This window comes from Nannobrachium achirus, assembly GCF_963921795.1.
Source record: "Nannobrachium achirus genome assembly, chromosome: 10".
NCBI classification, from domain to species: domain Eukaryota; kingdom Metazoa; phylum Chordata; class Actinopteri; order Myctophiformes; family Myctophidae; genus Nannobrachium; species Nannobrachium achirus.
In genome coordinates, this window is record NC_137819.1 from 57982951 (window position 1) to 57998469 (window position 15519).

General features: G+C 44.6%; 1 protein-coding gene across 1 annotated transcript in view; it reads left to right on the top strand.

Moving 5' to 3' along the window:
- Positions 1-15519, top strand: part of mylipa (myosin regulatory light chain interacting protein a) — a 37607-nt gene that overhangs the window by 4699 nt on the left and 17389 nt on the right. Inside the window, exon 3 of the mRNA XM_080734931.1 lies at positions 14425-14610. Coding sequence (XP_080591057.1) covers positions 14425-14610 — 186 coding nt within the window. The remainder of the gene's footprint in view (positions 1-14424; positions 14611-15519) is intronic.

Here is a 15519-nt window from a genome sequence, read left to right on the forward strand (position 1 = left end):
ATAGCAGATCTAGTGCCGTGCTGCGAGCTTGAATATCTGCTATTTTTCAATAGCTAAAGTGTAAAATAATTAAGGCCCCTACACCCTGGGCTCTAGTAACTCAGTCCCACTTTTCCCCCCCTTGTGAGTGACGCCCCTGGGTGTGTGTTTTTTAAGTGCCGCTCCGCGCTGACCCCTTCACTCAAACACAGCATGCCACTTAAAGCTGTTCATTAAAGTGACATCCATCTGACTTGGCTCAGGCACGATGTGTCTGCCTGGCCTGCTCCATGTGCATGTTCTCACAGACTCTCACGCAGACTCTAACGCATCTCCTGTGATTTCTCGCTCTCATGGTCTGGTTGTACTTGGATGTGCAACGTGTGTCACAGACTGGAAATGGCAGATCGTCAAGCTCATAATGTATTACTGTGCGATGCATGCGTTGTGACTGTGAGCTTGTAGATCTGATATTTCCAGTGCACAACAAAGTATAAATCGGGCGTCCTTTTTTTGGGGATGAATGTTGGAAAAATAAATGGTGAAGTAAATGAATCCATTTGTCCTCACCCTGTCCCTTTAGTTGAACAAAGTTGAGAGTGTGTGTGTGTGTGTGTGTGTGTGTGTGTGTGTGTGTGTGTGTGTGTGTGTGTGTGTGTGTGTGTGTGGGGGGTAGATGGATCTTAGAGGTCACCTGGCCGCCATCGCTCCTCTGACCTCCTCCAGATTAGCGATGGAGGGTTGCCAACAGATGGTGTGCGTAGGTGGGGGCTGCAGGGAGGTGGTGAAGACAGGAGACGGCTGGCTGTGGTATCACTAATGAAGTTGCAGCACATGCCGCTTGCCACCATGTGCATCAGCCCAGGCGTTTTGGCTCTGTATTTGTCACTCAGCATCTGTCGGCTCAGTGAGATGTAGTAAGTTACATTGTGTGAGATAAGATCAGATCTAGCCCTGTCATTCATTCAAGACCAAGTGCAGACGGGGTGACGGTGCAAGATGGCAAAGTTGTGTGGAATTAGACTAGTTAAGACTTGGTTTTATTTTTAAACACAAATACGCATTGAAGGGCAACGACCTGTCCTGAATCATGGCGTTTTTCAACAGATGGATTCAAACATGAATCCTTTTCACTTTTTCTGGGAAGAAATCTCTTAACATCCACTTGTTAGCTTTCCTTTACCAAACAAGCCAGCCCACGAGTAGGAATAGGGAACGCGTCTCGTTCAACACATCGCTTGTGCTGGTGTTGGAAGAAAGAAAGGCCGTCATTGTGACTCATTCGTACTTCGTTGTACGAAAATAGACGATCTATGATCTCACAACAAGCCTATAGATCTGCTGTTTTGCGGTTAATGTCGAACCGCCGAGGTGCAAACTGACCCAGGATCGGGATGAGGAGTCATGATTTTTAATGAGCACGTGCTCTTTGTCTGTCCATTATGATCCCAGTGTGTGTGACTCAGTGCTGCTGAGCAGAGGCCGGTTTCGTCCGTCATGAAAACAACTCTTTGTTTCACGAGATGAGCAGGCCTATGCTACTACGGCAACCCAGCAGAGACACATTTCCTGCACTCTCCCTTTGTGCCGTCACCTTTGCCCTACTTGGTATATAGCTCGGGCTTCTGCACGTCATGTGCTAACTGCAAACAGGCTCCCAGGAAGGCTGCTCTGAAGCACTCAAAGAGCCCCGGCCTGCTCTGTTACCAACATTTATGTCTGTCACGTTCCCCACAGGCCATTCTGCTGAAGAGGGAACGTCCAAGTAGCTCTGGAATGTGTCTTCGCAACTGTCACTCCTCGAAGAGAGAGTTTGCCTTTTTCCAATGCCTCCTCATTTCATGTGCTCAGTTTGCAATCTGTCAGTTTGCTGCACACAAGCGTCACATTGTTACAGTCATTATATATATACAGTACACCTCATGCACAGTCATCCTACTGGTATTGCACACTCATAAACGCCCAGGAGCACGGAGCAGGCTATTCTTGGCAAGCGGCTGTCGCTTTAAATGAGTTGTTTTCCCGTGATAGGATTTCCAGAGTTATTGGCACCCTCTCTGAGTCACATAATGCATGCAACACACACACACACACACTCCATCCTTCAAACGCATGCCTGATTTATACTCTGTTGCGCATTATGTCGTGCACCAAAAACGGCAGATTCACAAGCTCATGCATTGCAGAGAAGTGCTGTGAACTGAACTTGTAGGTCTGCGCTTGTCACTGCGCAACCAAGTACGAGTCAGGCTTTAGTGGGGATGGGATGATAAGCAATATTATCGTTTATCGTGATAAATTGTATAATCGTATCGTGGAGATTTAATTTATCGTGCTATCGCCCTCCGTCAATGCACTGGGAACAATTCACCTTTTATTTGCCGAGCTGCACTTGAACCATCTATAATTGGTCAAATCCTCTTAACTCCATTTTTGAGGTTTTTGATTTTTTTGGCATACATCAGGGCTATTGAACACCTTTTACTGCTGAGTGTTGGTTAAAATAATATTGAACCAATGGAAAGTAGTAAAAAGTGCTTGGGACAAAACCTCTTATCTCCACATTTTCTGCCAAACCAGCTAACTCCACCCAATTGGCCCTCTCTTTTTTTCATAAATATGTGCTATTGAATACCCTTATGTCTGTGTGTTGGTTAAATAATATTGAACCAATGAAAAGTAGTAAAAAGCCCTTCGGTCAAAACCTCCTAACTCCACTTGAGCTCGTTTTCCCCGAAAATGAACATTTTGGAGGTTTCGGCCCGACAGCAGAGATATGTACTTTTTTCCCCCTCTCTCTATGAAATGTCTTGCCAAAAAAATAGCCGATATCCAAGCTCACAACGCGTCGCAAACGGGACGCGTTGTGAGCTTGTAGATCTGCTATTTTTTGGCAAATGTTCCGCCCCCGGGAGAATGGATCGCGTTTTTCTCACAATAATCGTGATATGACGTTTTCATATCGTCCCATCCCTAGGCTTTAGTAACAGGTGAGTGTGAGTTTGTGTGAATTGTCTGGAACACTTTGTACCCCTCTCTCTGAGACAGACGCACACACACACACACACACACACACACACACACACACACACACACACACACACACACACACACACAAAAGACAGACAACAGAGGCTTCTGGGTAATGTAGCAGTAGGTTGAAATGAGCGCGGGGCCCCTCTTTCTCGCTCTGTGCCCTCCTGGGAGGACTTTGTTACATAACACACGTCACGTACTGTGCACACACACAGAACTCGGCAAGCTACTTATATAAGCTGCTGCGTACGCCGCTGCCTCTGGCCACATGGCGCTCAGGCAGATCACCGACACCATGCACGCACGCGCACAGTCGCGCGCACACACACACACACACACACACACAGGTGCTAGTTCTAATGCATTTCTTCCTCTTTAGACGGTGCTGGCTAGGATCTTGTTGGCAGCCTGTTGAGGTGATTGATGGTTTTATCAAGAGCTGGAAACTATCTGGGCTAGCTTCCACATAGTTATAGTTAATTATAGATTGGGTGTAAATTGTGAAAGGGGAACTGGGAAAGGACCCACTACAACAACATGAGGAATGGCTCATTCCCTGTTTAAGACATTTTTTATATTTGGTTTCCTCCGTATTCTCAATGCATTCCTTTTTCCTAAAATCACAGACCTTCTTTTCGGCCGTTCCCTTCAGGAGTCGCCACAGCAAATAATCTTCCTCCATCTCAGCCTGTCTTCTGCCTCCTCTTCTTTCACACCAACTACCTTCATGTCCTCTTTCACTACATCCATAAATCTCTTTGGTCTTCCTCTAGGCCTCCTACCTGGACCTTCCAACCTCAGCACAGACCATCTCTGAATAATTTGGGCAAAGAGTTAATTGGGCTTGATATAGTGGTTTTATGCACTCATTCGACTTTGATTTGATTTAATTAATGAATGCAGGAAACAGTGATGGTTATTACGGTCATAGCATGCTAAGTGGAAGTGTTTTCTTCCTGATTTGGAGAGATGCTCTAATCCACAACAACAGCTTGTAATTGGTTTAGATTAGAAGAATGCATTGGCCATCGGCCCTCTGTAGTATCTACACTTGATCAAACCTTTTGCCAGGGGGCTTTTCTATGCAAACCTTTCCTCCATTTGGCTATACTGTTGTTTAGTATTTGGCATTGGGATGCAACAGGTAATTGATCTAATTGATGGTTTAAAAGAAAATCCAAGAATCCATTTCAATAAAACATTTGACTCTCAGATAGGCTCACAACGTAAATTGCAACGCATTCTGAGCTTGTAGTTTGGGATATTTATGTGCATTTTGTACTATAAAGTAGGACTTGAAGCAGCCTTATTTGGCATTCTGATCAGGCTAATGTGGGTGAATCACCAAGGGAGTCTATTGCTGTTAACGAGGTTCATCATGGGCTGCGGTTCCTGACCATTTCATACGTCTTTGTCTTTAATCTAAAACCATTTAAAATCTAAACCAACAGAGTAAAGCAGTGTTCTTTGGCAGCCACAGCTTAATTAGTTTGGAAATGTACCATGCGTGAAGAGATTAGTCGAACAAGACCCCATCTGTAATCCCCATACAGTTGAGCTTTGTACAGTATATGCACAGTAATTGCAATTGTAACCTCTACCACTTCCCCTCTCCAATATGGAGAAAGTCATAGCTTTTGTTGGTATCTATCTTTTGAAGGTGGCATTAAAAGGTACATCTCGATAAGAATGTCTTGCAGATATCATTTGGCAGATGCGATTTATTTAGGTCATAAGTAATGTACCTTAATTGACTGTTGGAATGTAGTAGGCCCTTTACACATGATACACACAAGTATTATGGCTCAAGTGTGTTAAAGCACAGGATCTCTATCCTAGCCACATGTATGTACTGTACTCTAGTAACCTAGCCCTGGTTTCTGTTGTTTGGAGCCACATTGGAACCATCCAAGAATAAGGGTTGGAATTGGCAGTCTTAAACTGTGTGTGTGTGTGTGTGTGTGTGCGTGTGCGTGTGTGTGCGTGCGCACGTGCGTGCCACAATGCCTGTGGGTAGATTTTAATCACCATTTCACCAGCCAGTTTGGACAACCAGCCTGTAACCCAAAGCATTTAGAATACAAACGGCTTCATTGTGTACCTTTCTTCTGTGTATAGTTATCTCTTTTCCTGAACATGGCACTTGTTGAATTCAGCTCTGACATAACTGTATTTATTTACTCCTTTCCTCATAGTTATATTGGTAGGTGTTTTTATTGTTTTTTTAATCATGATTCTTCAATGAACTGCATGACTGATTAACACCCATGTTTGGTCGGAAACATTCTTAGTTTCCAACTTTCCATTCAGTCCAGGCTTGAGAAGATTGCGATCAAGGGAAGGTTACTCGAGTTCATTGACTGCTAGTAACCCCTGGTAGCTCCCAGCAGCAGCCATTATTTGACTAACTTACAAACCACATTGTCGAGAGCCCAACCGATGAGGTCTGAAACTCAGCTGGTGATTGGCTGGTGGAGCTGCGGTCTCTAGGCAGAGGTGTTGTATTTCAACTGGCAGGGACTTTTTGTTCCACTGTGAGACCAGCGGGCTGGCTGCAAGCAACATGGCTGATAAGCACTTGAAAGTGAAAATGTGAGAGTTTCATGACTTTGTCTTGATAGCTGCAAATCTACCTAGACTTTGATTGCTCTGGTACCATAGTAAACCTTGAGTAGTTCACCCCCAAAATGCCCTTTTTCCTATTGATTACTCATGCCATGCAGACTTGAGTTAAATAATATTTTTTTGTATTTGTCGCATTCCTAAGACAAAACATTTTTTATCGTAAATTTACGGCCATTGATTCCGGATGGGGACCCAAGTGCATTTGGGTCCCCATCCGGAACCAATAGGGGTACATTTATGTAATCAAATTATTGTCTAATGCAACAAATACAAAAAAATATTATTGAATTCAAGTCTCCATGGCGTGAGTAATCAATAGGAAAAACGGCATTTTGGGGGTGAACTACTCCTTTTAAGGGTGATTTATACTTTTGCAACGGGGGTCACGATGCAGCGTGTTGTGAGTGAGCTTGTAGATCTTCTATTTTCTGTGCGCAACGTGGCGTGCAACCAAGTACTGTATAAATTGGGCATAATGGTGATTACACTTTTAGCGTATCAAATTAATGTTGGAAAATCCACAAATAATAGTGTTCCGCAGGGCTGAGGGCCTTTTTAACATTTTAATTAAACTCTTCAAAAAGTAGTCTGTGCCGAGTGAAATGATCTAATTTCCTTTCACAAAAAGGAACTCTAATAATCCCCACACATTCCCCATCCCTACCTTTGTCTGTCATCGTCTCCCTGCAGCCAGTGACCCATTTCAGACCTTTTCATTCTTAGGGTTCCGTCATTCTTTAATTGAATTATTTCCGCATGTTCACATTGTCGTATTAACACCAGATGACTGGCTATCCTGCCAAGCTCACACACATCACCCTGTCCTACACAACAATCAAAACAAGTCATCTTTCAAGGCATTCATGGGCGTGTTATGGCTTAGAACTACTAAGCCCCTTAAGAATTTGATTGTGGGTCATCTTTCTATACAGAGAAGAATGGATGTGTGGAATATAATGCGGTAAACTAGGCCAGGAGGCTTTGATCTGTCTTTATGTTAGCGGTGAGGCCGTGATGGATGTGGTGGTTTGTGAATGCATCTGTTATCCTGTTTATAATCGTTTCTGCCCCTCTCATCAAGATCCTGATGCGTCCTGGCACCTCACCTTCCAACACCAGATATCTGGGGTAGGGGTCCGGTGTGCTGCTGACTTGAGTCAGCGTCCAGAGCAATGGGCTGGTCATGTGGTCTTACTGTCCGCTACATCACAACACACCACCATCTACCTGTCTCTTCTAGCCTGTCCACCCGCTGATCTGACGTGCTGGGAGTTTGTCAGTCGGCCCCGGACTTGTCAGCTTGTGTTTGGGACGTTTCCGTTCTGATAGGTTTGGAGTGTTGTAAACATGAGCCTGTCAGTCCCATCTGTTAGGAAAAAGGGAGTGGAGAACTTTCCCGAGCAGCACGACTTCATCTCTTTCGCCGCCTGCCATTGTCTCTCCTCCGTGCATCATTCTCAAAACCGTAGCCTGCTCGCAAAGTACTTGGCAGAGAATCCGCAGGGAGTTTGGCCGAAACCTTTTTTTTTTAGATCAGCTTCTGTACACAACCAATTGGACTCTTGTCGTGATTCTGCCATGCTTAAGGTTTTACAAAGCACCCTGACAGCTGCAAAAGGGTGTGCCACACCACAGAGACACCCACTGAGGGATTGGACTGTGTGTCACCACTGCAGAGTCAGCTTCTTGACTGGCTTACTAGCACCTGTGGAGGCATGGCAAGGATAGAACTGGCTGTCGTACAGCGTGCCACATGCTGTGATAGCCTTTGATAATTGGTATTCAAAACCTAGCAGCTGGTAAGTCTTGTGACAAATCTGTCAAACATGAACACTTGTTCTTTTTAATCATGATGGCAAAGCGTTTCCACTCTTTGCAAACAATTACACCACAATCAATGTTGCCAGCTGGAGGGGACTCACTATAGCGATGTCTTAGCCAGCTCACACCAAAGCGAGTTTTTAACCGTACTTCTGAAACACCCACAAAGCTAACATCTTCCTTTTGTGTGTATGTTTCTCAACTTTGCTGAAACGCATTTTGCCGCAACAGGAAAGGTGGCGTTCGCTCCTCTCTATAGACCAGGGGTCTTCAACGTTTTCAGACCAAGGACCCCTTAGCTGAGAGAGAGATGAAGCAGGGACCCCCACAACCTTTTCATAGATTCCATATAGTTTCATTGTTTGACAGTGCAATCATCAGGTGTATTTTGGATTCATGTCAATTGTGTTTTCAGATAATTAACCACTTGAACTGTCAATACATAATGAACTTGACCTTTCACTCTGTACTTAGTCTGCTCTTTCTCCCCTCTACACCAAAGCTCATTGCCAAAAATAGCCAATCTACAAGCTCACAACGCCTCGAGCTGCGAGGTGTTGTGAGCTTGTAGATCTGCTATTTTTGGCTAAAGTTCTAAGAATAAGGACACTAGGGTTCAAAGAAGAAAACAATTAGTTTCTATCACACAAAGATTTGAAGGATCCTCTGTAGTAACTCTGAGGACCCCCTAGGGGTCCCGGACCCCCTGTAGAAGACCCCTGCCATAGACCATGCATTGAACCTTTTCACTTTCTCAGAACGTGAAAGCGGTTTACTGCTGTTGTGTGTACATTTGGTGTTGGTGAGGGAAGCAGTGCTGTTTGGGGAACAGCTGTCTATAGCCGAATCCACCACAGACTGGCAATCATAACTGCGGTGTCAGGCGGCACCGCTTGGCACCGCAACTACAGGGCAGCTCTGTGGACTCGTCTAGAGCCAAGATTAGTCATGTTAAATGGTAAATGGTAAATGGTGCATTTATATAGCGCTTTTAATCCAAAGCGCTTTACATAGATTGTGCATTACATTCACCCATTCACACACACATTCATACACCGGTGGCGGAGGAAGCCATGCAAGGCACCAACCTACTCACCGGAGGCAATTAGGGGTTCAGAGTCTTGCCCAAGGACCCTTCGACATTGACTCAGGGGGAGCCCGGATTCGAACTGGGAACCCTTCGGGATTTATACCCTTCGTGCTCTAATACCAGTTTCTCTACCCCTGAGCTATGCCGCCCCTTAATGTTAAGTTTAGTTTGGCAAAACATGGAGCAGGAACCACTCATTCCAGCCTCAGGGTGTCGGAGTCCGAAAAACAAGAGTTTGACATTTAGACATGTGAACTTTAGTTGACTTCAGAGCTGCCCTGTGACACCTTGCCTCCAGGCACAGATGGGACCTATTCACCTAAATGCCTTGTTTACGTTCCCCAAATGAATATTGGCCTTTGGGCAAATGGGTAGCCTGGTATTCGGCTACACGCGTGCATTATTCCCGTTTATGCACGGGTGAATTGTCGGAGAATATACAGTATGTGTGGTCACGTGCCATGCTCAAAGGACTTGTGGCCCATAGAAATTCCCCCCCATCATCCACATAGTGCTTTGATGTTTTATGGACATGGCAATAATGTTAGCTCTTTGTTTTTTGCTGCGCACGTTGTGCCAACAATGCCGTCACAGTATCACACAATACCCGACCTAATGACGGACTGGAAAAGCTTTGCTGGGATTAACTACCTTGCTGCTCGGTGGCACAGACTCCCACGGCATCCTTGGGCTGAACTAGAGTAACCTCGGCGGTGTGCCCTGTAGTAACCTCAGCCAGGTGCCCTGTAGTAACCTCGCGCAGACGGGGCAGGTCTATTGTTTGTCAGGTAGCTGACTTGCAGCGCTCCATCACATGACACCTGCTGGGCCTGACACAATGGAACTCCCTGTTTGTGTGTGCAGAGAATGGCCTGTTTGACACCATATCAAAGAACCGTGTTTGTTATCCCTGAGGCTAGCCAGCCATGGGGCGTCTGTTGTTATGGTCTGGCTTCATCAGAGATTGCGCTCTGCTGCGGCTGCTTCTGTGCTCCTTATGAAGTGTGGTGGCTGTTTTTCTCATGATTATTGTCTCTCGTGAGGCTATAGATTGCCAAAATTAACCGGTCTACAAGCTGGCCGGCTTGTAGATCTGTTAATTTTCCGTGCCCTATGTTGCTGCCATCTCGTACAGTATGTGTTCAATAGTGTGTCTGCATTCTTCTAGCCAGTATGTTTTGCTCCCTCGTAATGTTTTTTCCACACACGAGTTGGAGGAAATGAATCCACCAGGGTATTCCCATTACACCTGTGAATCCCCTTTGTCACAAGATAGATGTTCTATCTATGAAAGAATGAGTGTGAGCACTGAGCACATTAGTCAACCTCTCATTTATTTCCCTCTTCACAGACCAAGCCGATGCTATCCAAAACTGTGGCTCATATTCTGGGTGGTGGGTTACATTCGGTCACTGCGTGCACGGTTTGACAGTCACAGTTAGCTATGCGAGTTATGTTTCTGAGGTCAGAAAAACAAGGGAGGTGTCCCTCCATAGCTGACTGGCTACTGTATGAGCAAAACGCCTGGTGAGAGTGGAGACGAAGAGAGCAGAGTTATGTTGAGTGCTGCTAACCTCTACCTCAAAAAGGGTTGAAATATGTTGAGTGCTGCTAACCTCTACCTCAAAAAGGGTTGAAATATGATGCATGTTAATAGGATAAGAAGGCTGCGTGGGTGGTCCATGCCACGCACGAATAGAGTGCTCTTTGGCTCTGGTTTTCAATGTGGGTGCTGCCAGGAGGGCAATTTTTTAAAATGTGTTGTATTAAGTTATTAAGTGCCTTTCCTTTGTAACATGTGTACTTCGGGCACACTTCTGTTGAACATATAAAAAGCCTTTATTGATGCATGACTTGGCAACGATTTTTAAAAACGCTTAACTGGCCAGCTGAGCACAAGAGCATCATCTCATGACGTGCGTTTTCAGCTGAACATGCCTTGGATATTTTTTACGGTCTGGCTCTGCAGGAGTCTAGCCATCTAGAAGAGTGCCTTTGTGTTTTCCTGTGTCCTGTTTTGTTCACATTGGTTATTTCTGAAATGTTGAGTTTTGTAAGTTCTCCTGAAGTAGTCTACATGTTGTGTAGAAAGGAAGACATATGATTGGATGTATATTGTATACCCTAGTCCAGGGGTCTTCAACAGGGGGTCCGGGACCCCGAGGGGGTCCTCAGAGTTACTACAGGGGGTCCTCCAAATCTTTGTGTGATAGAAGCTTTTTTTCCTACTTTTCTATATTAACCACTTGAATGAATCCTAGCGTCCATATTCTGAGAACTTTAGCCAAAAATAGCAGATCTACAAGCTCACAACGCCTCGCAGCCGGCTATTTTTGGAAAAGAGGTTTCGTGTAGAGGGGAAAAAGAGCAGACTAAGTACAGAGTGATAAGTCAAGTTTATTAAGTATTGATGGTTTAAGTGGTTAAATATCAGGAAACACAAATTAACATGAACCTAAAATAGATGATGATTGTGCTGTCAAATGATGAAACTATATGATATCTATGGGTTGTGGGGGTCCCTGCTTCATCCCTCTCTCGACTAAGGGGTCCTTGGCCTGAAAACGTTGAAGACCCCTGGTCTACATGCTGTGTAGAAAGGAAGACTTATGATTGGATGTATACCCTAGTCGGAAACTGACAACTAGAATGAGTGATGGGGGGTAAATTGTGAGAAGCAGGACAAAGACGAAACCAAAAGAGTTTCTAAACCATGTCAACCATCTGCAAGCTGCCAGACCGGTTTGTGGCAGCTCTGACTTACAGTAGCAGGTGATTGATTGTAAGGTGACGAATACAAGCCTTTGAAAACCTGGTTCTCTGACAGAAGTACCACTTTATTCCATACTTTAGATCTGGATAAGTGGAGAATGAGTGGTACACAGAAATCTGCTTGCAGTGTTGATTTTACTCGGAAGAGTGAGAAGACGCCCCTAACGGCTCCTCGAGCACTGTACCAGTGGTGCTCACTGCTCCTGATAATTAGGATGGGTATGCAGAGGGCACATTTTACTTATCAGCAAATGTAAAGTGGCACAAATAGCCTAAAGAAGCGGTGGCCAAATTATTATAATATTATTTGGTTCCATATGTACGCTTGATAGCTTAATTTTGATCTATCAACACTTCCGAGTTAAATAAGAGTTGATTGTTTAGTAAAAACCTAAGTCTGAAAAGGGGGCATTCCCCTGAAGAAGACCTTGCCAGGTAACGTGTCATTAGGTCGAACACCCTTTGGATCGATCACCAAACTTTAACCCAAACCCTAATCCTAACCTCAGTAAAACTATGCCTAACTCTAACCCTAACCCTAAAGCTAACCTCAGTAACCGTGACGCGGGTGATTATCTAACCTGCCGACGCTCGCGGGTGATTATCTAACCTGCCAACGCTGTTCGACCCAACGGGAGTTTGACCTATGGGGCAGTCCCCCCTTGCCAGGTCGAAATGTATTTTTTTTTTCTCTCTGTAAATAAATATTGCATCGTGGCTACGAGAGTGTGGCCTTTTTCTTATCCTGAAAAGGGGGCATGCTGGGGCGCCCGCTGGCCTACTGGTCCAGGCGCATACCACATAGGCATTATTGATGCCTGATCGGCGTCGCCTGTTCGATTCCCGATCCGGACGACCTTTGCCGCATGTCACTCCCCGTCTCTCCCCCCATTTCCTGTCAGTCTACTGTCCTATCCAATAAAGGCATAAAAGTCCAAAAACAAATCTTTAAAAAAATAAGAAAAGGGCGCATGCCAGGTTTTTGGTTAATTCAGTTCATCATTGTCACAAGATTCGTCCAGGATGCTCAATGGCTTTGGACGTCGGTCGCTAGCTTTCCTGCCGCAGGCGAAAAGGAAGGAATTCCTCAGATCCCTTGGTCAAAACAATGGAACAGGCCTGCCATGAATGATCCCTTTAGAGAATTTGGTTATTTTTGTTAGGCGCACCAGAACCCGCTGTTCTCTAACCTAATCGCTGAAGCCGAACAATGGACATTTGTTGTTTTTGACTCGTGTTGACATTTAGCAGTATTTTCTCAGTGCCGCGTCACCACACACGCACACGAACCCAACTCCCACATCACCTCGGGCACCAAAAAAGAAACACTGGTAATAACGGGAGTGTTGTGGGCGATAAAAGTCCCCTGGACGAGATGGGTGGGCCCCCCTTAGAGTGTCCTAACATGAGAGTTGAGCATTTTTTCGGGTCAATGAACTTCATCTTGACTGACTCAGACGGCATGGGAGGCAGACGCAGGGCTGCGCTGCTGCTGCGTAACGTTATCACACTTGGTCTTGGACTCCAGCCATGTGGCAACACCGATGGCCTTATCCAGGGGCGTCACAAGGGGTAGGAAAGTGGGACTGAGTTACCAGGGCCCAAGGTGGAGAGGGGCCCTGTTAACTTTAGCCATTGAAAAATAGCAGATATACAAGCTCACAGCGCGGCACCGAGTGCCGCGCTGCGAGCTTGTAGATCTGCTATTTTTGAAATGTCGTGAAAATGTGTGCAAATCTTTGAATATGTATTTTTTTAAGCGAACATTTGTAACTCAAATATTGCTTCTGGGGGATGGTCCCTGGAACTAAATATTTTGAGATGGGGGGTCCGTGGCCAAATACATATCATTTTGGGGGTCCTTCACATGAAAAAGTTTGAGCATCACTGACATGAAAACATAGGTTTCTTGCACACATTTTCACAATTTTTTCAAAAATAGCAGATCTACAAGCTCGCAGCGCGGCACTCGGTGCCGCGCTGTGAGCTTGTATATCTGCTATTTTTCAATAGTTAACATTAATGGGGGGCCCGCAGTGAATCCTTGTACCCAGGGCCCAGAATTTGGTGTGACGCCCCTGGCCTTATCGCTTGGTAGCACTCGGCTAGGGGTCACATGGTGTCGTCACAGAAGGCTATGGGCTCTATTGCTTAATGCACACTCTTATCTCTGTTGGACGATAAAGAGGTTACAAGTAGTTCAGTGAGCCACCGAGGTAAAAGTGAAAGCACTTCACAGGTTAGGATACAATGTCCACTGCTTTTTACTTCCCTCTGGACTTTCCTGTGTCTATGAAATGTCCACTGCTTTTTACCGTACTTTCCTCTGGACTTCCCTGTGTCTATGAAATGTCCACTCTTTTTAACCACTTAGACCTCAAATTGACCTGAGTTGCCATGTACTGGTGCACTTTTTCCCCCCTCTACACCAAATCTCTTCGCTCAAAATAGCACAAGCTCACAACGCGATCTTATCCATTCCCGCTGTACTGTACATGAGATACAGTTTATTTGTGTGTGCGAGAGAGCAGGGAGAGACTTCAATGTTTCTTTCAAGATATCTGATATGTGCAATGTCTTTCATTGGAAATTTTGCAATGCACATCCTTGCTGTCTGTTGTAATCCTACCTAATTATAGACCTCAATTGTCACGCAAGAAATTCACTTGAATCTGCTAGAAGTATGAACTTGAAGGTTTGCTGACATGACATGGAAGAGGCATTATGATACTATCCGCACATATAACATCAACTTGAAATTGTCATACAGTACAAATAATTGCCATTAACGCCATTTAATTTTGTTTTTGGCATTGAACATTGGAACATAATATAATAAAATATTACATTTCTGTTTGGGTTTAGGCTGGATAAAGACAAACATTGTATACAAAATAAAAAAAATAAGTATGTAAAGAAGTGATTGACATTGTATACAAAAAAAAGCGTAACATTGCAAGCTTGTAGATTTCCACTGTTTTCTTTTTTACTGCGATAATAATTGCGATATCTCAAATGATTGTGACGAGGTGATAATGTAATTATTGTGACATGGCTAATTCTAATGGTGGATTCATTTTGTCTGCCTCTCTCTTCTCCAGACACGTCTTCTTCATGCACGTGAAAGAGGACCTGCAGAGGGGTCACCTGCGCATGGGCTCGGAGCAGGCAGAGGAGCTGAGTGCACTGCTGGCGCAGGCGGAGTTTGGCGACTACAACCAAAACACAGCCAAGTACTGGTACTCTGAGCTGTGTGGCGAGGAGCCCAGCCCCGCAACGGTCAACAGGTACGGAAGGCTTTTCAGGGACTGCTCGGTGAAAGAACTGCATGGCCTTTCATTATCATAGCCTGTCAATGTGGCAAAGCTCTTAGGAAGGAAAGAAAACTGAATTGTGCTTGAGAACTGAGCAACGCACCGAACGCACCATAAGAGAGCCTCAAATTATAAGGCCTTGCATGGACACCAGCCGTAACACTGATCTGTGACTGATAGGATTATCTTTTCACCATAATTAAGATTGCTCATAAGTATTTGTTATACACAAAAGAAATTGAAATCTGTCTTCACACATGGTGACTATTTTGTATTTTTACTTCGTTTTGTTTTCAAGTTTTGCTTGTAATTCAGTTTTTTAAGTTTTGTTTGCAATTTTGTTTAGTGTCGGTTCGATTCACTTCTGGGTTTGCTAGTTTACATTTATTTGTAGGTTTTAAGTGGTTCTTATCTGATTTTACACTGCATGCAGACACATGAATAGAGCAGAACTGTCTAATATGACAAAAGGAGCAGCGGTCTGACCTTAAGCAGGTCACAGAGCACTGTGACCGGTCACAGAGATGTAATTGAGTTATTATGAAATGATGATGTACGTACGGTACACAGACCTAATTACAGTTTATGACCTCAATCATCAGATTTAAATATGCAATGGAATCCAGATTAGATTGACGTGCCAGATGATGTGAAGGAGTGGTGTGTTCAAGGACCTTAGTTTTAATGCCAGTGTTCATATAATTACTCTAAGCAACATGATCCAAACCATCATGGACTTGGCTTTGGTTGTGTGTTTCTGGAGCTCTGTCCTCTCTTTACCTTTCACAACTGAAACACCACCCACACATGTAATGTCAATACACAAACCATTCCAGACTTGCCTTTGAAAAAACAGACACACACGCATGCATCAGTGTGAGC